At 31.6% G+C, this 21,172-nt stretch overlaps 1 protein-coding gene across 1 annotated transcript in view; it reads right to left on the bottom strand.

The window, feature by feature from the left end:
- The window catches only part of LOC127702321 (uncharacterized), a 36,052-nt gene that overhangs the window by 3,570 nt on the left and 11,310 nt on the right, over positions 1 to 21,172 (bottom strand). The window contains exon 5 of the mRNA XM_052206468.1: positions 11,430 to 12,534. Within this exon, the coding sequence (XP_052062428.1) occupies positions 11,430 to 12,534 (1,105 nt within the window). The remainder of the gene's footprint in view (positions 1 to 11,429; positions 12,535 to 21,172) is intronic.

Raw genomic sequence — 21,172 nt, 5'->3', positions numbered from 1 at the left:
CAAATATTGTTTTTACAATAAAATTACATGAAATATAAGTTATCTACTGTTTAGAGATACTCAATAGTTATCAATTATGGACTTTTGACAAGGTCAATACGTTATATATGGACCTATTCAGATTATTTGACAGAGGACAAAGTCCACGGTTCAATAGAATCTAACATTGGTCCATATATAACCTATTGACTTAGTGAAAGTCCTTAATTTTTTTTACATATGTAAATCATGAGTGTAAGTTTGAAAATGATATTGACTCAATGTTACTATTTTTGTAAATGTTATTGAATCAATGTTACTATTTTAATAAGAGAGGCCTACTAAAAATATCTAGCTAATAGCAGTAATTTTTGCTATCAATATATACAAAAATTTCAATTTTGTCCCTCATTAATGGAAAATATGTTTTCCTTAAACTTTTAGCATTAGTAACATGTGAAAACATTTGACACAAAGATCCATTAATGTGATTGCTTTGCAAATGTCATAAAATTATGGTCAGCATTATTGATGTTCTAGAACTGAAGTATGTTATAATAAATGTTGGTTGCATTAATGATATAGTGTCTACCATTTCAGCAGAATATGTCAATAATATGGCGTTTGTAAGGTTCTTAAATGTGGGTGGACTTTGAAAAGTGCAAGTAATTTTGTCTGTCACCAAAAAGGGCATTTATAATGCAGGGTAAGAAATCCACCCTTTAAACAGGTGTCCAATAAATTAATGCTTCCTTTAACCAATACCTGCTGCCATGGGGCATATTCACCCAACAGATGCTTTGGAGATATGAACAAAAGGAAATGTTGGATCAAATTCAATGAGTTAACAACCAAAAGAAATCTAGAGTTTCTTTTTACAATTATCACACTGTTTGTGCATCCAGCATGTGAATTGAATGTCCACACAATTCAAAATGAAGAAAGACAATTACATGTAGTTACAAAAACTTGAAAAAAAAGAAAAATAAATAAAAAATAAATGAGCATATCAAGGCAATTAACAATTATCAACTGACAACACATTAAAAATATAACATTTAGTTTTTACATTTAACATGACTGTTGTTTAGCTGAACATTCCTTGGCAATACCTCATTATCTGGACAGTGTATATAACCTTTATTAATAGTCATAATAACATGAAGTGAGCTTAACTTTTGACCTGTGAACTTGACATTAAAATCATTTATTTTCCCTCATTTGAGATCCACTGTATCATGTTTGGTTAGGACCTGATGCATGTTGTACCTCTATAATGCGCACACATATTTTCCATAATATTATGGTGATCTTTAATTCTGACCTCTAAATCCTGACTTTTACACTATCAAGGGTTCATCCCCTCTATACACTTACAAGTATAAAAGTAAGAAGATGTGGTTTAATAGCCAATAAGACAACTCTCAACCAGAGACCAAATGACATAGAAGTAAACAACTATAGGTCACTGCACAGCCTTCAACAATGAGCAAAACCCATACTGCACAGTCAGCTATAAAAGGCCCCGAAATGACAAATGTAAAACAATTCAAACGAGGCTTCTGACTTGGGACAGGCACATACAGATTGCGGCAGGGTTAAACATGTTAACCTGGGACAGTGGTGTAACAGTACAACATATGAACAAACTATAAAAATCGATTGAAAAGGGCTTAACTCATTAGATTGATACAAAGGTTTTTTTTAAACAATTAAAGTCATTTTGCTACCTAAACTTATGACCTCAAAACTATAAAATTAAATAGGAAAAAGGATGCTAGTACTCCCCATGGCCAAGCACTTAAAAATTCAACTTCCCAACATCATAAACAACTCAAAAGACATCCAAAGGTCAACATAAGGTCTTCAACTATAGACAATACTATATGTCAAGATCTTTATTTCCCCCAAATTTGAAAATTATTAAATAAATTTAAAAGAATGACAAAGATCAGCCACTAACACTCCCAAAAAGGATAAAAAAAACATATGAAGATATTACAAAAATCAACTAACCAATGACTACCTTGGGTGCATGTATAAGTGGAGGGGATTTTACTAGTAATTTGGATCTCACGATATTCTCACCCCCTCTCTTAAAAAAACAATTGTAAACTTAAATTTCACAATGAAGTTTTTCAGTTAAAATAAAAAATAGTAGAAGTATTTAATATATATTGAGTATAACTACAAAAAGTTGCTTTCAATTCATGTATATGTATACACCACATAGTAAAAAAAGAATTTTTTAAAAAATCATTAAAAAATATTAATTTGCAATCAAATATAAATGCATTATTATAGTTTATTTGTTTTTAAAAATGCAGCTAAATATAACTTTCCTTATGTTATCAAGAATGCAAAGCCACAAGCAGTTAATGTGTCATATATGAACACTAATGATATTGTGTGAATGTTTTCACAAACATCCAAAAACTACAGTTTAGTCTCATGCTAGAGTTGCTTCAGATTTGTCTTTAGAATTATCAATATCATGAGAAGCACCATCAGGTTTTCCTCTTTCACTTTTTGTAGATTTTCCATATATCTTTTCACGAATTAAAGCACAGCGTTCTTTCAGAGTGTATTTTTTATCAAAACAGTTTGCCAAAAAATGATCATGATTAATTGCATCCAATAAATTATTTGACAGATTAATTGGATGGTGATGATAGGAAGGCACCAAATCAAAAGAAGCACTACGATTTCTATTCTCTAGTCGATCCATAACACTGAGATAAGTACTCAGTCTTAGACTAGCCGGAGCTACCCAGTGAGTTCTACCTTCAGGGTCAATTACAGGGGTCCCTTGAGGAGATCCCTCCCTATAGACTGGTGTTTCATCTGTTTCCTCATTAACTACAGAGTGTTGAACATTACTCTGTTGAAGTTGTGAATGTTCTGTGTCTGTGTCTGTTGACATTGATAGAATACCAGAATGAGACAGACGACCTCCATCCAGAGGAAATAATCTTGATTCGCTATATGATGGACGTAAAGTTGGTCTGCTTAGAGAAGTAACAGATGGTATCGGACGATCAAATGAGGTTGACCGAAAAAGTTCTCTTCTTCTATTGGCAACATCTTCTGTGCTTGTGGTGATTAAACGTGAAGGAAGAAAACTAGTTTCTAAATGTTCATGAATAGGATATTGTGCAATGTTCTCACTGCTTCCTCTGTTTACTATCAAAGAAGTTGGAAAGTCTAATCGAGAAGTTGGGTTCCCTGTGTCCTCTGCATCAGCTAATGTAGGAGCAGAATCCCTCCTTTTTACTGCTTCCCGATTTTGAAGACGGATTCTATCTAGTTCATCCAAACGGCTAAATCTCTCCTTATCTGGTCTACTAAAAGCCTTGTCTATTGAATCAATGTCTAAAACAGCCATTGGTTTTGATCTTTCTTTAGAAACATCATGAACATTAACAGAAGAAAAAAGAGCAGGTACTGTGTCTATTGTTCTACGACGCAGTCTGTCTACTGAACTTTGTTGTAGTCTTCTTCGTCTTCTTTCCGTAGGAGGTGATTCTGCTTCAGCAGCTTTTCCTGGAGAATTAGTACGGGGTATCTGATTTTCAGAATTTCTACGACTTAGTCTTGAAGCTCGTATTTGCTCTGGAATAGACTGTGGTTTAGCAGTACGAGAGTTTCGACCAATAGACTGATTTCGAAAAAATCTTTCCCTTACTGAAAGATGTGATAACTCATCTTCTTGTGGTGTCTTTTTTCTCTCTTCTCTTTGTCTTTGAAGCTCTTCTAATTTTGCCATTTGAGAATGGACATCATCTGTTATAGAAGAAAACTTTTCCTCAATTTTTGCAGAAACTTCTAAGGTTTGTTTCATTGCAAGTGTACCTAAACGAAATGCAGACTCTTCTGCCTCATTAACTTTTAAACCCTCAGCACAAATTGATTGTTTATAAGTGTTAGAGTCAGAAGGACCTTTTTCTATAGTCTCCTCAGTAACTTTTGAGCCTGATGCTAACACTGATTCAGATGCTGTAGATATTGTTGAGCCTAAGACTTTTTGGGAATCAGATATCATAGGCTTTGTTGGGCTTTTAATTGTTTTAGTTTCACAAGTCATATATGATAAATTTGAACTGTATACTGGTGTTGTACAGGTACTAACTAACACTTCTGCAGTTGAAGATATTTTTTCAGATTCATTTGCGGTACTTCGTATATTTCCTGTATTACTAGCAGTTTGTCCTATAATGCCCCTTTTGTTAACATCTAAAGATAGCTGATGAATAGTTCTACCTGTACACACATTTTCACCTGGTTTAAATGTTTCTGACTTTTTCTCAGAGTCATCATTACTATCTACCCTACTTTTGCTTTCCACAAGTACAGGTTTCTCACCACTTAACTGAGAATAACCTTTTTCTAAACTGTCTGGCAAAACTGACAAATCCATACCAGATTTTTTAGCAAGCATACTGTCATCCTTCTTGTCTTTTGAATCTGTATTTTCAGAATTTGTATGAGGAAGAACTTTTGAAACCACTGATGATTCAGTTTCTGACATCCTTGATCCTAAAACATGCTCAGATGATGTAGTTTTGACTGCTGGTAACGAATCAAGTTTCATTTTTTTAACAACGGAAATTTTTGTTTTCTCTGTACTTGTTGGTGATAGTGGACCACTAACATATGAAGTAGATAATGTTCTGACAGGTTCAGTGAAAACTTTTGAAATATTTTTAGTGCCTTCAGACTGTTCATGAATACTATCGATTTTAGTTGGACTTTCATTTACCTGAACACTTTCAGAATGAGCTGGCTGATATTCTAAAGATGTAACTTTTTCTGTAATGGCCTCTTTCTTATTCCTTTCAATCCTATCAATTATATTTCCAGAATTTTCAGTTTTCGGAACATTATCTTGGTTGCTGTCTGTGACTGTCTGGAAAGTAGATTTCATTCCACTTTCAAATTTTGGCATAGGTATAGGTTCACTACTGCGCTGTTCTAACATACGTGCCTGCTTTTCATGTCTTTTTTGCTCCAGTTCTCGGAGTCTCTGAATGCGTGCCTGTGTACTTTCTGACATGCTTGGCCAAGCTTTATCTACACGGGAATAAGCACTTGCAGAATAACTCATTGTTCAACAGTGCAAGGTCTTCACAAGTAAGTTTATTACACTTTTATCATGTAAAATCTATGTTTTGTAGCCAATGTTTATAATTCTTGTAACTTACGCTTCTACATGGAATTTTAGTAATATCCTTTGTTACTGAGATTCACTACAAAGAAAGCACTTGTAATATCGGTTTATACAACTACGTACATGTATTTGTTGATTATTATCCCATAATAAACCAAATCAATACTTCCTTTTACATCCGTTGGTAGAGTCTAATCCAGCTGCTACTAATAAAAAACACTATGCAATATAGTCAGCAGGCATTTCAAATTTCGAATTTAGTCCATGTAATCTTTTTTGTCCAATCAATGATTTTTTAAAGGTAAGATAAAAAATCATTTAAGCATAACTATAACATCGCTCATCAATACACAAACACTGTGTGTAGATTAAACCTTGTATTAAAAATGGCCAGCCACATTTTCGTATTTATAAAGTTACTTAGAGCGTAATCAATGACCCTCAAATACAGCCATACAGATTTTACCTGAGGATTTAAATATCCTATATATGTATTTGTATGTTAGGCCAAGTCATGATTTTCTTGGTTTTTGTCTAGGTTATATACATCAATAATTCATATGTCATTCAGTCATGTCAGTATTTAAAGAGGGGTTTCATTCTGCTTCTGTGAATAAATAAAATTTGCTGCAAAGTATGATTTTTTAAATTTATATACAATTTAAATTTCTTACCTCTATATGACAGGTATATGGTAAAAAACTCAGATTAAGCATAAAATTATATTTCAGTAGACAATAATAACTTGAAATTCATTGTACATGGATTGTTTATACATGTATTGACTGGTTGCATCTTATTTATAAAAACAGAAAAACAAAGTTTTGCTCCTCTGACATATGATTCAACTATAGGTTTCGTCAAAACTTTGTCATTGAAGTTGCATTAAAATGAAGTAAGACACAAAGAAAAATTTTTTTTTTTAATTTTCTTCAAAACATCAAAAGTCATGCATTGCAATAAAATGAATACTTCATTCAGGAATACAAAAATCAAAAAATGTTCAACTGTGACCAAACAACATTGAATATGAATGAAATGTTTGCCACTGGACATGAAACAAATAAACAATCAAACTTATGCACATATTAAGAATAAATGAATTGTTCAGTCACTTGCAGAATATTTTCAACATTAGAATTGTTTGATTATTATTCTATAATCATCAATAAGAGACTTATCAAAGAAACAATATGTAACATAATATAAAAAATTATTTAAAACTAATAATATGATAAAAAAGATTAATAAATGTGTTCTGAACAAGAAAACAAAGGCTTCACATATACATGAAAAGTTTCTATAGATAATTTTTGGGGAAAAAAACCAATATATTTACATATAAAATTCAATATTGAAGATGCCACTATAACAAAAGAAATAAGCCTTTTTAAGTAATGTTTTATTATCATGATATAATTTTCATAGTATTGTGGGAATGGGGATATATCTATTGTGTAATCAAGCCAGTATGAAACATTAGGTACATGTAACAAGGAATTGGAAACTTGATAAACAAATAAGGACCATCCCTTTGTTCACCCACGCTATATGCATTTAAATGTTTTAAATTATCTTTCTTTCCCAATAATTTACTTTCAGTGTCCTAATCATTCTTGAGTGATTTAACAACATGTCATAATTACACATGTATAAGAATGTGAACAAAAAAATTTAATTGAGTAGGAGTCCAGTTCAAAAGGTTCAAAGATTTAAATGACCATTAAACTACTTCAATTGACAATTTAAAAGTAAAATTGATACTGAACTTTCCATTCAGAAAATAATTGTTATTACAATACTATGAGCAATGTACCATAATTATATAGTTAAATACTTTTTTTAGACTTTAAAATTATATACTGCTATATTTAGATATGAATATAAAGAGATGTAGGAAATACTCCAATGAGAAAGCAACCATCACAAGAACAACCAAAGACAGTCTTTAACTAGAGGCTCTCAAAGGCCTGTGTCGCTCACCTGGATTTACTGATGCTTTGAAAATCATGTAAAATCATAATTAATAGAATTAGATATTAGATATTATAATAATATCTAAGATAATAACAAAAAACTGCAAAATTTTTGTAAAATTACTAACTCAGGGGCAGCAACCCAACAACGGGTTGTCGGATTCATCTGAAAATTTCAGGGCAGATAAATCAAAATCTGATGAACATTTTTGCCACCTGTCAGATTTGCTCTAAATGCTTTAGTTTCAGAGATATAAACCAAAAACTGCATTTAACCCCTATGTTCTATTTTTAACCAAGTCCGCCATGATGGTTGGAAGGCGGGGTCATCGGACAAATTTTTCAAACTAGATACCCTAATAATGATTATGGCCAAGTATGGTTAAATTTGTCTCAGTAGTTTCAGAGAAGAAGATTTTTGTAAAAGATTACAAAAATTTACAAAAAATTGTTAAAAATTGACTATTAAGGACAATAATTCCTAAAGGGGTCGACTGACAATTTTGGTCATGACAACTTATTTGTAGATCTTACTTTGCTGAACATTATTGCTGTTTACAGTTTATCTCTATCTATAATAATATTCAAGATAATAACCAAAAACTGCAAAATTTCCTTAAAATTACCAATTCAGGGGCAGCAACCCAACAACAGGTTGTCAGATTTGTCTGAAAATTTCAGGGCAGATAGATCTTGACTTGATAATCAGTTTTACCCTGTGTCAGATTTACTCTTAATGCTTTGGTTTCAGAGATATAAGCCAAAATCTTCATTTTACCCATATGTTCTATTTTTAGCCATGGCGGCCATCTTGGTTGGTTGGCGGGGTCATCGGACACATTTTTGTCGAGCCTTCGACTTTTGTCGAAAAAGCGAGACATAGCGATCCTACATTCCGTCGGCGTCGGCGTCGTCGTCGTCGGCGGCGGCGTCCACAAATATTCACTCTGTGGTTAAAGTTTTTGAAATTTTAATAACTTTCTTAAACTATCCTGGATTTCTACCAAACTTGGACAGAAGCTTGTTTATGATCATAAGATAATATTCAAAAGTAAATTTTGTAAAAAAAAAATTCCAATTTTTCCGTATTTTACTTATAAATGGACTTAGTTTTTCTGCTAAGAAACATAACATTCACTCTGTGGTTAAAGTTTTTGAAATTTTAATAACTTTCTTAAACTATCCTGGATTTCTACCAAACTTGGACAGAAGCTTGTTTATGATCATAAGATAATATTCAAAAGTAAATTTTGTAAAAAAAAAAATTCCATTTTTTCCGTATTTTTCTTATAAATGGACTTAGTTTTTCTGCCAAGAAACATTACATTCACTCTGTGGTTAAAGTTTTTGAAATTTTAATAACTTTCTTAAACTATCCTGGATTTCTACCAAACTTGGAAAGAAGCTTGTTTATGATCAAAAGATAGTATCCAGAAGTAAATTTTGTAAAAAAAAATTCCATTTTTTCTGTATTTTACTTATAAATGGACTTAGTTTTTCTGCCATGAAACATTACATTCACTCTGTGGTTAAAGTTTTTGAAATTTTAATAACTTTCTTAAACTATCCTGGATTTGTACCAAACTTGGAAAGAACCTTGTTTATGATCAAAAGATAGTATCCAGAAGTAAATTTTGTAAAAAAGTAAAAAATAAATTCCATGGACTTAGTTTTTCTTCCAGTTAACATTACATACAGTCTGCAATTTAAGTTTTTAAAACATTTATTAGATTGATAAACTATCCTGGATTTTTACCAAACTTGGACAGAAGCTACTTACAATCAAAAGATAGTATAGAGAGGAATATTTTTATTATTTTTTTTCCTCATTTTTGTTGAGCCTGCGATTAACAGCAAAAGTAGGCGAGACACTGGGTTCCGCGGAACCCTTACGAATTTTTTAAACTAGATACCCTAATGATGATTGTGGCCAAGTTTGGTTAAATTTGGCCCAGTGTTTCAGAGGAGAAGATTTTTGTAAAAAGTTAACGACGACGGACGACGGATGCCAAGTGATGAGAAAAGCTCACTTGGCCCTTCGGGCCAGGTGTGCAAAAAATAGACAGGTGCCTTTGCAATATGTCAAACTTTATATTCAATTGTGCCAAGTCTTTAAAAGCTGGGTATAAATTAAATAGAAAAAGAACAAGCTCAAAGTATTTAACCTGTTTATAAGAAATCATTCCATCCAATACATTTATATCTGTTGTTGTACTTCTTTGAAGTTTTTAAGACAGAAACATCATAAACAGTACAGGAAGTCACAATGAAAACAAACTGAACAGAATACAAATGCAGAAAATTTCAAAGACAAAAGAAATATTTTATCATTGCTACAAACTATGAATGAGATGAAGTGGCTGTTTAGGACCTGATCTTGCTTCCAACCATGAGAATTATGATCTTCATATTAGTTGTCATGAATTCACAGGACACTTTTTAAAGACCCATGAGAAAAAGGGGGGGGGGGGGTGTTTCCATAGTCCTGGTAAATCCACATCTATGTTCTCAAGTGAAAAGTAGCATCATAAACAATATCTTTTTAACTAGACACATTATGATGATTATGTTTTCAACTTGCCTAATTAGTTCCAAACAAAGTACATTTAATAAATGACTGTTTAACAGAAAGTGTTGACATTACAAGAGGAAGAAAATATCTTAATCAATTGGTTCCTTCTTAAATATGAAAATGGGAAGTGAATAAGTTGTCAATGGTAACTCTCCTTAAATTATTCAATAAGAGATTTACTTGAATGATCAAGTCATATAAGCATGCCAAAATATAAATAGAAACGTTTACAGAGTAGCAAATTTCCTCATTGACATACTGGAATATTCTATTTCACTTTTATTTCCGAAGTTTATATCTCCTGTAAAAAAATAATTGATTCAGCTGATTTTTATTTTTGTTTGAGACATTGCTGATGTACAAACCTTTGACATAAATTTAATTAAACTCCAATGACAAATGAATGAGAAATGTAGCTGCATCATGCCTGCATGAGTGCTTACAATGCTCATTTATCATAATATTTACATATATATTTCGGAGTCATACATCATGTACATGTAACTCCCACAAATATATTTAATAAGCACTATTTTTTTTACTAAATAATCTGAGATACATGTACATGTATATAGCTGATGTGAACCTTTGACATAAATTTCATTAAACTTCAATGAGAAATATTGTTTTACGATGTAGATTTTCCTTACTTTTTATATTTCCAAGGGGCATATCTCTCTCCTAGAAAATATTATCCACTCTGAATTTCAAACTCATTCAACATATTGTTGACATAAACTTCATAAAACTCTTATGAGAAACATAGGTGTGAGAGTACTCAGAGTTCATTTTATATATTAACTACATTCCTAAGGGACATAAGTTCCCCAAAAAATTGATTTTCATACACATCAAAGATATTGCTGATGTGAACCTTTGACTTTAATTTTCTTAAAATTCAATAAGAAATACTAGCACTAGAATGCTTACCGTGCTAATTCTCCATTATATTTATACATGTAATTGTACATTTCAAAGAGGCATTAACTTGGACTACCCAGCAATATTCTATCAGCACTGATTTTCAAACTTGTCCAAGTAAGATAGCTGATGTAACTCTTTGATATAAATTTCACTAACCTCTGATGAGAAATTTATGAGTGCTTGAGAACATTAGAAAATGTTGCTTTTTTATGATTACATTTCAGAGGGACCAATATGGTCCCCAATAAATTGATAAGCCCTGATTTTGAACTAATCTGGGATATTACTGATCTTCACCCTTGACATATTATAATTTTCATTGAACTGTAATTCAAAAGAAATGATGGCATGAGGGCAATTACAAAGTTAATTTCCATTTTATTTACACCCCAAGGTGCATTACTCCCCAAATATAATGTATTGGCTTTGATCTTTCAATGAATTTGAAATATTGCTGATTTAAATCTTTAACATAAAGTCTTATTAACATCTGATGAAACATGTATGTGTGAAAGTACTAATAATGTGGAATGGACTGACAAACAAACACATGGAAGAATGCACAGAAAAATGGATGGATGAACAGATGGAAGGTGTAAGGGATTGACATCAGCATTTCCATATTCCCCATTCTTTTTCGGGGAAGGGTACAAACAAATCACAGAGAGACAATAGGAACTGCAGTACAGCGAAAAATCTAGAAAAATAGCTTAAATGGCTCGTGAGGCAGAGAAAAATAGTGTTCTCATTAACAACTCAAATTATATTTGATATCAAGAATAATCAAACTATTTCTATTGTATATATTTACCTTTCTTGATGCTACTTTTTATAATATCAGGTACTTGGGTTTTTCCATCTTGTTCTTTAACATCTGTTTTTCCTTCTTCCTCAGGATGTGGCTTTCTTTTAAAGTTTTGGATTTGCTGAAGTAGATTTTGTCTTTCCCCAGTAGAAACTGCTTTAGCTTCAATTGCTGTAGTAGGACGAAACTGTACAGAACTCTTCACAGTTGGTTTGTTTTGTGTTTCCTTCATCTGTTTGACTTCCACATTTTTTGGTGTATTTTGTGTTTCCTTCGCCTGTTTTACTTCAACATTTTTTGATGTATTTTGTGTTTCCTTTGCCTGTTTTAATTCCACATTTTTTGTTGTATTATTTTGTTTTTGTTTCAAAATTTCTTTTTGCAATGACTCAACTGTATTGGATTCTTTTTTTTCAAATGCTAACTTGCCGTCTGCTTTTTGTTGTTGTGTAGATGAGACTTTAATTTTTCTTGTTTCTGAGTCAGAACTGTTATTTGAAAGGTTTGAGACTGGAGATTTTGAAGATCCTCTTAAATCCAGATCTACAGAATGCCTAAAATTATTCTCTTGTTCTTCATTATCAACTAAACTTCTATTAGTCTTCCTCAATATAACATTGAAATTTGGGGCTGGTTTATTTGCTGAATCAAAATCACTCTTTTCCTTTTCATTTCTAGGAGATGAAATGCTATGAAGAAACTCATTTGACTTGCTTTTCTGCATATTAAATGTTGCCGTACTTTTTACAGACTGTTGCTTCTTGTCCATTGAATTTGTTTTCTTTTTCAGATCATTATCATGAACAGTTCCATTTTGAAATACTTGCATTGGTTTCTTTTCTGAGGTGTTACTAGGAATTCCATTGAACTTTTTTACTTCTAAGTTTGAAGCATTTACATCAGTTAAAGTTTTCAGAAACACTGGCTTATTTGTAGAAGTTTTCAAGTTAGGTGTAGACTTACTGACTTCCCCTTCTTTACTGGGAATTCTTGCAGACATATTTCTTTGTACTGGTTTGTTGACTGGTAGCTTTTCTGGTTTACTTGTTTCCTTTAGGGAATTTCTCCTGTATACATTGGGAAACTTAGTTGAAGTGCTTTGGTTTCCTTGCTTGAAATAAAAAATTGAAAAATTTCAAACTAAAAAATAAAAGATATTCAATCTGCTGTTCCACAAGAGTGTGATGTCATCAAATACTTTACAATGAAATATGAAGTTTTTTATGAAATTTTGCAAAATAAGGGCCAATGCAAGTCAAACTCATCAGTCCACCCACCCCCGCCCTCCCTTGATGACAAATATGTTTGACTGAATTCTGATATCTTAAACCAAACTAAACAAAGTGTTTAATTATTTTCTTGAATCTGGTCAGTTCAATTACAATTTCAAATAGAACTAAATTATATGGGACCATTGAATTTGTGCCAATTCTTAAAAAATGCAGACTTTCATTTGTGTCTAAAGTTTATTTTTCAGTTAGGCAAATGAATAAAAATTTAATTTGCACCATTTTTTCAGGTAAAGTAAGAATTTTTTATTTATATAGATGCAATGAAGAAGATTCAGACAACAACTTATATAAAAAAAATCCACAAGCACACCAGTCACAGTGAGACAACGTGAGAAAGAAGACAAACTATCTAATATATATGGAGAAGTCAAAATAAAAAGTGTGTTGTTAGAGGACTTGTTATCAGTTTAAAAGAATATTAATTTTAAAAGCAAGATTAGTATTAAAATTTATTTTGGAGTGGTTAATAAATATAAATTTACAATATAATAGTTTTAAATGTTTTCTTTACCAAGAAATTATAATGGGTCACTGTCATAATGTAACATTTCACAATAACAGTTACATATTATCAGCATTTCTATACAAACTTTAATTAAAATGCCTTAATTTCTTTCTATATCTGATGAATTTTTTATTTCAATAAATGAAAGATAGAGAAAAAAACTAATTATGTACATGCAATTGCTGCTGTCAATTAAAAGTGAAAATGTGACTGTAAAAAGTAAGTCCACTTATCAGTAAAATATGAAATTTTAAAAATCAAGCTTTTTTTTTCAGATGACATTTTTGATCTTCTTTCTAGTTTTAAAACAATCCATGAGATTTACAAATTTATCATGTCAAAAAACTTTAATCCCATATTGTATGAAAAGTATTTACTGCAAAAAACTAACTCCATCTATCAGTAAAATACTAAAAAAGGAAAAATATATTTTCAAAATTATGCATCAGACATTATCTCTTATTCTATCAGACGCGACAATAAGCAAACACACTATTGTAATTCAATTTTTATTTGTATCTTCATTTTGTCACCTTTCCGTAAGTGCTCTGTATAGCTGCAAATTTTATATTAAACCCAACTTTTGTGTTTCATATCTTATTGTGACACTTACATTGGTACAGTTTGATGTTTTTTTTCAAGGTTAATTTGATATTTATAAATGACTTCCTTTAATATAAAAATAAGGAGATGAGGTATGATTGCTAATGAGACAACTATCCACCAAAGTTCAAATGAAGTGGATGTAAGCAATTATAGGCAACCTTACGACCTTCAACAATGAGAAAAACCCATACCATATAAGTTGGCTATAAAAGGCTTTAGTTTGTTAAATTGGTAGAAAATTGATATGTTTATATACATGTATTCAAAGTTTGGTTAAATTTGGCTTAGTAGTTTTGGAGGAAAAGATTTTTGTACAAGTTAACAGACGACAACTAACGACAAGGGATGACAAGTGATGAGAAAACTCACTTGGCCCTTTGGGCCAGGTGAGCTAAAAAAAGTATATTGAATAAAGGCAGATTTTTTGCCTTAAAACATGCCACCTACGGACCCATTAAAGTATTGATGCAAGAACTCTTAATGTGAAGAGAAAATAATATTATATCAACATGGAAGGTAACGAGCCAACTAAGTACTTCAGATACTTTCAAATAACTGCTACAAGATCTTTATAGATGCATTACTTTATCACTCCTCTACATTTTAATGCTGAAGAAAACTAACAATAACAAGTATTTTAGAAACTGACCTTTAACTGATTTTCAGGCTCAGATCTCATGGAGTACAAAAAGTAACAAGATTCAGTTTTCAGGTTTTTATATTATACACATTTACTTTTGGTCTGAATTTTGGGCAAAAATATACCTAATTTTGAAGTGGTCAAATCATCTCAAATCCTTGTTATAAGTTATATATCTTCCATAAATAAGCTATTCACTTTCAATTGTGTTTGTAAAGTTCCTACAGAGTTCAAGTTTTTATAGATAACTCAGTAATAAAATTTCATTTGGTCTTAGGAATCTGTTGATATAAATCTTCAATAATTTGTGTTTATATACCTTATCAAATATCAATAGGATATATTGAGAAACCATTAGGAAGACGAAAAAGCATTAAAAAGTATGAAGAATCAACAGATGCCTCCTCAGAAGCCAACCTTTTAAAACCCATTTCTAGCAAGTAAAAACTGGAAGACTCAAATGATAAAAATCCATAGGACACTTCTGAAGCATGGCATGATTACATATCAGCAAGTAAAGTACTTTGATCCTGTGTTCAGTAACTAAGAGCATTCTTTGTTATGGTATTGTTGACTCACCTAATCTCAAACTTAAATTGTTGAGGACCCCACTCCTGCCACCAGAAACAGCATAACTAAGAATTGCCTACACAACTTTGTCAAGACAAAAATGGCATCTTGATATGCTAATATCTGATAAAACAATTTACCAGCAATATGAAGATAAATAATTTGTTTGTAATGACTTCAAAGACCAAGTCATCATTTATGCATACATTCAGATACTCTTGTTTGATCTAGTTTATCTTTTAGTGTTATTTAAACAAAGTTTGAAAAGTTTTTCTATCGTCATTTCAGCTCTCCCTTTAAGGGAAATGATATGTGACCCATATAAATGTTTTCCAGCATCTTTATTTACCATTTGCGATTAGTTTGCAAAATTATTTTACAAACATCAGTGTTTTTTTCATTATTTTTGTTTAAATCTAGAGACAAATTTGTGTGTCAGAAATCTTAATATCAAAACTTTTGAAAGATTTAAGTTGTATGTACATGTTGTAGTATTAATTGTTTGTACATCTATCTATCTTGTTTTTTCTGTTTACATGTAAACTAGAGGCTCTCAAGAGCCTGTGTCGCTCACCTGTATTTACTGATGCTTTGGAAATCATGTAAAATAAGGTTAAAATCATAATTAATAGTATTTGATATTAGATATTATAATGATATCTAAGATAATAACAAAAACTGCAAACTTTTGTAAAATTACTAACTCAGGGGCAGCAACCCAACAACGAGTTGTCGGATTCATCTGAAAATTTCAGGGCAGATAAATCTAAATCTGATGAACATTTTTGCCACCTGTCAGATTTGCTCTAAATGCTTTAGTTTCAGAGATATAAACCAAAAACTGCATTTAACCCCTATGTTCTATTTTTAACCAAGTTGGCCATGATGGTTGGAAGGCGGGGTCATCGGACAAATTTTTTAAACTAGATACCCTAATAATGATTATGGCCAAGTATGGTTAAATTTGTCTCAGTAGTTTCAGAGAAGAAGATTTTTGTAAAAGATTACAAAAATTTACAAAAAATTGTTAAAAATTGACTATTAAGGGCAATAATTCCTAAAGGGGTCGACTGACAATTTTGGTCATGACAACTTATTTGTAGATCTTACTTTGCTGAACATTATTGCTGTTTACAGTTTATCTCTATCTATAATAATATTCAAGATAATAACCAAAAACTGCAAAATTTCCTTAAAATTACCAACTCAGGGGCAGCAACCCAACAACAGGTTGTCAGATTTGTCTGAAAATTTCAGGGCAGATAGATCTTGACCTGATGATCAGTTTTACCCTGTCAGATTTACTTTAAATGCTTTGGTTTGAGAGATATAATCCAAAACCTACATTTTACCCCTATGTTCTATTTTTAGCCATGGCGGCCATCTTGGTTGGTTGGCGGGGTCATCGGACACATTTTTTAAACTAGATACCCTAATGATGATTGTGGCCAAGCTTGGTTAAATTTGGCCCAGTGGTTACAGAGGAGAAGATTTTTGTAAAAAGCTAACAACGACGCCGCCGACGATGACGACGGACGACGGACGCCAAGTGATGAGAAAAGGGCCAGGTGAGCTAAAAAAGATGTGGTAGGATTTCTAATGAGAAAAATATCCACAAAAGATCAAAAGGACAAAATTTGGTATATCTATATATATATATACAGATCACTGTACTGTTAAAGTTAATGAATTATGAGTGTTTTTTGTCAAGAGAGTCTCAGACCTTACTGCAAATTCAGAAATTATTGCGATGTTTTTATTATTGCGAAAAATGCAACAGGGTTATAATCGCAATAATTTAAACTCGCATTTTGAAATTTTTTATATGAATTAAACAGGATTTTTCTCAATATCGCAAAAATTAAAATCACATTTTAGTCTAAAATGACAAAATCGCAATAATAAATGCACGCAATAATTTCTGAATTTACAGTATATAAAAGATCCAGTCAAGGTTGTTAAACACCCCCTAGTAGTAGTAGATCCTGGGTTAACCAAAATTCAAAACAGATAACCAAAAGCCTTATCTTAGTCAATAAACAAAAAAAAGGAAAACATATGTAGCATAAATAAACAAGGACAAAGATTGGGACATGTAACTGTTCTTCAGAAGGTGGGGGATGGTTTTTATTTAACAGAAGATACATCAAAATACTTACAAATATTGTATGAGTTCACAATGTTGTTATAGGTAAAAGTGAACCTTTGTATTCAGATATTTATTATTTATCATTTTATCATACAATAGTGACAAGTTATCTAAATTATTCTTAGATAATACATTTCATTATCACATATGTCAATTTATTTTGGGTGAAACCATGAGGTTCATGCAGCAATTTTCATAGTTTTAGGAATTTTTCATGGATGATAGTTATTTTAAAAGTTGCAAGCTTCAAGAAAACATTGCTATTTTATATGTTTTTTTTTGTGACCAGGATTCTCTCCAGCATTGGAAATGGAGAGATCTGTGTTTTCAAAACTACAAAATAAAAATGTGTCATTCATAATCAAACTGTCTCCTGATGTTTACCTCAAAGTTATCATACTTTGTATAAACAAAAACATTTGAACAAATGTTATTTCAGTACATATAACATGTATTCCAAATTTAGAATATAGGGTAATTTGTCTTGGGAATGTAGTTAAACATACCAAAATGAGTTAAAATATTGTTTTGATTCAGAAATTAATTTTCGTTTTCAAAGCTAAGGTAAATATATTTGTGTGATATTAATCTTGATATTTGCTCTTAAGATTAAATTAATGACAGTTACTTATGAGTATATGAAGATGGTATGGAGTAGATATTATATCAAACATTCATACTAGAAAATTATGTAACAATTATAGAACAAGGTAAATAACCTCAAGTATTTACATATACTAGTAGAAGATAAACATCTTCCCCTATCAATGTGCTGTGGGATAGTATTGATGGTTCTAATACAATCATTTAATACAAAATACACTATTTGTATTTCAAGTAAATAATTTACATGGGATACCTAATTTGACAATTTCACTGAAAGTATTAATTAACTACATGTATAAAGGCCTAAGAGAAAAAAAAATCTAAAATAATTTTACTATTTGATTCTCAATCTGATCTTGATCTCATGTAAATAAACTCATCATAGATACCAGGATTGAAATTTTATATTTACGCCAGACGCACGTTTCGTCTAAAAAGACTCATCAGTGACGCTCGAATAAAAAAATTGATAATAAAGTACAAAGTTGAAGAGCATTGAGGACCAAAAATTCCTAAAAGTTTTACCAAATACAGCTAAGGTAATCTATTCCTGAGGTAGAAAAGCCTTAGTATTTCAAAAATTCAAAGTTTTGTTAACAGTTAATTTATAATTATGAACATATCAATGATAACTCGTCAAAACAGAAGTGCTGACTACTAGGCTGGTGATACCCTCGTGGAATTAAAACACAACGATAGCCTTGTAGAAAGATTAGCTTTGTTCAGCATCCTTGTTTATAGCAATTTAAATTTCCCAAGAAAATACATATCAAGATTAAGTTCCTTCCCATATCTAGATTTGAAAATCTCTGAATTTTATTGAACAATAGATGACTGAGAGGCTTCCACGAGAGAGAACCGAAGTTCGTAACTGCCAAAGGTCATTACGGTCACGTGACGCCATTGGTCAATTCTTAAAAGCAAATCTCCAAAGTTTTTTACAATAATTAACTAATTAAGAGTTTCGTATGTGTAGGAAATTAGTATATTTAGTGCAGGAACTAACAGTGTTTCTTTTGAAGTGAATTTTACGTGTGGATGTGTTTCTAAACGGAAGAATTTATTGGATTTATTTATGAAAACTGTTACGCTATAATGGCGACGGCCGAACGAGGCCACACGTCCGAGATGGACAATTCTCCTCGAGATGAGGAAATGATAGATGCAATCAAGAGAAGAACTCGTGAGATTTATCGAGTAAAAACTGGGAAAGCCAGTCAAACACCACAAAGGCCTGTGCAACAAGATGTTGATGAAACAGGACCAAGTGCTATTAATGATATTGGGGAAAGGTCAACTGGAAATGACCTTACAATGCAAGCATTGTGGGATAAAATATCGAACATGGCCGATGTCAACAAACGGCAGATAGAATCTCATACAGAGATCATTGCTAATTTGGCTGCAAATATGCTTACTGTGCAGGACGCGGTTACGCAGAAAAATGTTCATAAGACAAAATCAAACACTAATACACAAAAGGATAAAGATGACAATGAGGTTAACCTTATAAACAATAACAATGAAAGTGATCTGTCGGATAATGGCCTGGAAGATATATCCGACGATGACGATGATGAGTTAAATATTGATGATATTGTTGACGCTAATGACGATGCGGAGAATAAGGCATTTCTAGACGAACTAGAAAAAATGTATGAAAAACCAAAGAAATTTGGGGACAGTATTGATAATCAGATGGCAAAATTAGTGGACCAGGCTATAAATAAGCCAATGAAAACAGAGACACTAACAAAATTAGAAGAACTATATTTGGTTCCAGAAAACTGTAAACGACTACAGGTTCCCAAAGTAAACAAAGAGATTTGGAGAGGGTTCAAAAGTAAGAAGCAAAGGGATCCAAATTTGGCACTACAAAATGTGCAAAAATGCATGACAACTACTCTACTAATGGTAGTCAAGTCCCTGAATGTAATGAAAACTGGAGGGGACATGAATGAGGTAAAAAACACAACTAAAGACATGTTTAAAATGTTAACTCATGGCATATATACCTCAAATAGAAAACGCAAACAGCTAATAACGCCAGGAGTTCCCCTTAAATATAGGAGGGTAACAGATGTGGACACACCAGTTACAGAGTACCTTTTTGGGGACAATTTAGATACAAAATTGGAAGACCTTGAAAAAGAAGACAGGAGGATAAATAAACTAAGCTTTAATGACTCTTTTTTAGAGGGATGCAGAGTGGAGAAAAGTCCAGGACCCCCATGGCAAAAACCACCACTCTATTTCCAACCAAAGCATGCAAAAACTTCTGGACAAATACATGTACAGAAGGGCAACAAGAACAAGAAGATGAAAACAAAATTTTAGACCATCTCCAATTGTATTTAATGAACAAGAAAACAAGTTGATCACAATGGAGGTTAATAAATTCTTAAAAAACGGTATTATTAGGCTAGTATTGAAAAGAGAAAAAGAGGAATATTTTTCTAATATATTTATTCGCCCTAAGAAAGACAATACAATTCGAATGATATTGAACTTGAAAAACTTCAATGAAAGTGTGTCAAAAATTCATTTTAAAATGGAAACATTGGTTCGAGCTTTAACAAACATACAACAAAATGATTACTTTGCATCGATTGATTTAAAAGACAGTTATTTTTGTGTACCAGTTCATGAACAAGACTGCAAATATTTAAAATTTATGTGGAATGATATCACTTATCAATTTTGTGTATTACCACAGGGGTTATCAGCAAGTCCAAGAATTTTTACAAAATTACTAAAGCCAGTATATTCTTTTTTGCGCAAAATGGGTCATATAAATGTCCCTTACATAGACGATAGCTTACTTATAGCATGCACTTATGAAGACTGTCAGAGCAATGTAAAACATACTGTGGAATTAGTTGACAGTTTAGGTTTTACAGTACACCCAAAGAAATCTGTGTTCACACCAACAAAAGAAATAATATTTTTAGGATTTATAATTAATTCTGGAAATATGACAGTTAGATTGACACAAGAAAGAATTTTAAATTTACAAGATCTATGTTTTGACGCATTGCATTCTAAGGAAATAACTATTCGAAATTTTGCTAAAATTATAGGAAAAATGGTTGCCAGTGAACCAGGTGTACAATATGCTCAATTGTATTACAAAGATTTAGAAATATATAAAGAGAAAGTGTTAAAAATGTTTTATGGTAATTATGATAGGATTATTTGTTTACCAACTCATGTGAAAACAATATTCAAGTGGTGGATAAAACATCTTCCTTCTAGTTACAAACCAATAATGCAAAATGATCCTGATATTATACTGTTCAGTGATTCAAGTAAAACTGGTTGGGGTGGAATTAATAAAACTACTGGAAAGAAAACAGAAGTGTTTTGGTCAGCAGAAGAGAG

The sequence above is a fragment of the Mytilus californianus genome, unplaced genomic scaffold (genome assembly GCF_021869535.1).
Source record: "Mytilus californianus isolate M0D057914Y unplaced genomic scaffold, xbMytCali1.0.p SCAF_1, whole genome shotgun sequence".
NCBI classification, from domain to species: Eukaryota; Metazoa; Mollusca; class Bivalvia; order Mytilida; family Mytilidae; genus Mytilus; species Mytilus californianus.
Note: the sequence above shows the minus strand (reverse complement) of the source record. Positions and strands in the feature narration are given on the sequence as shown.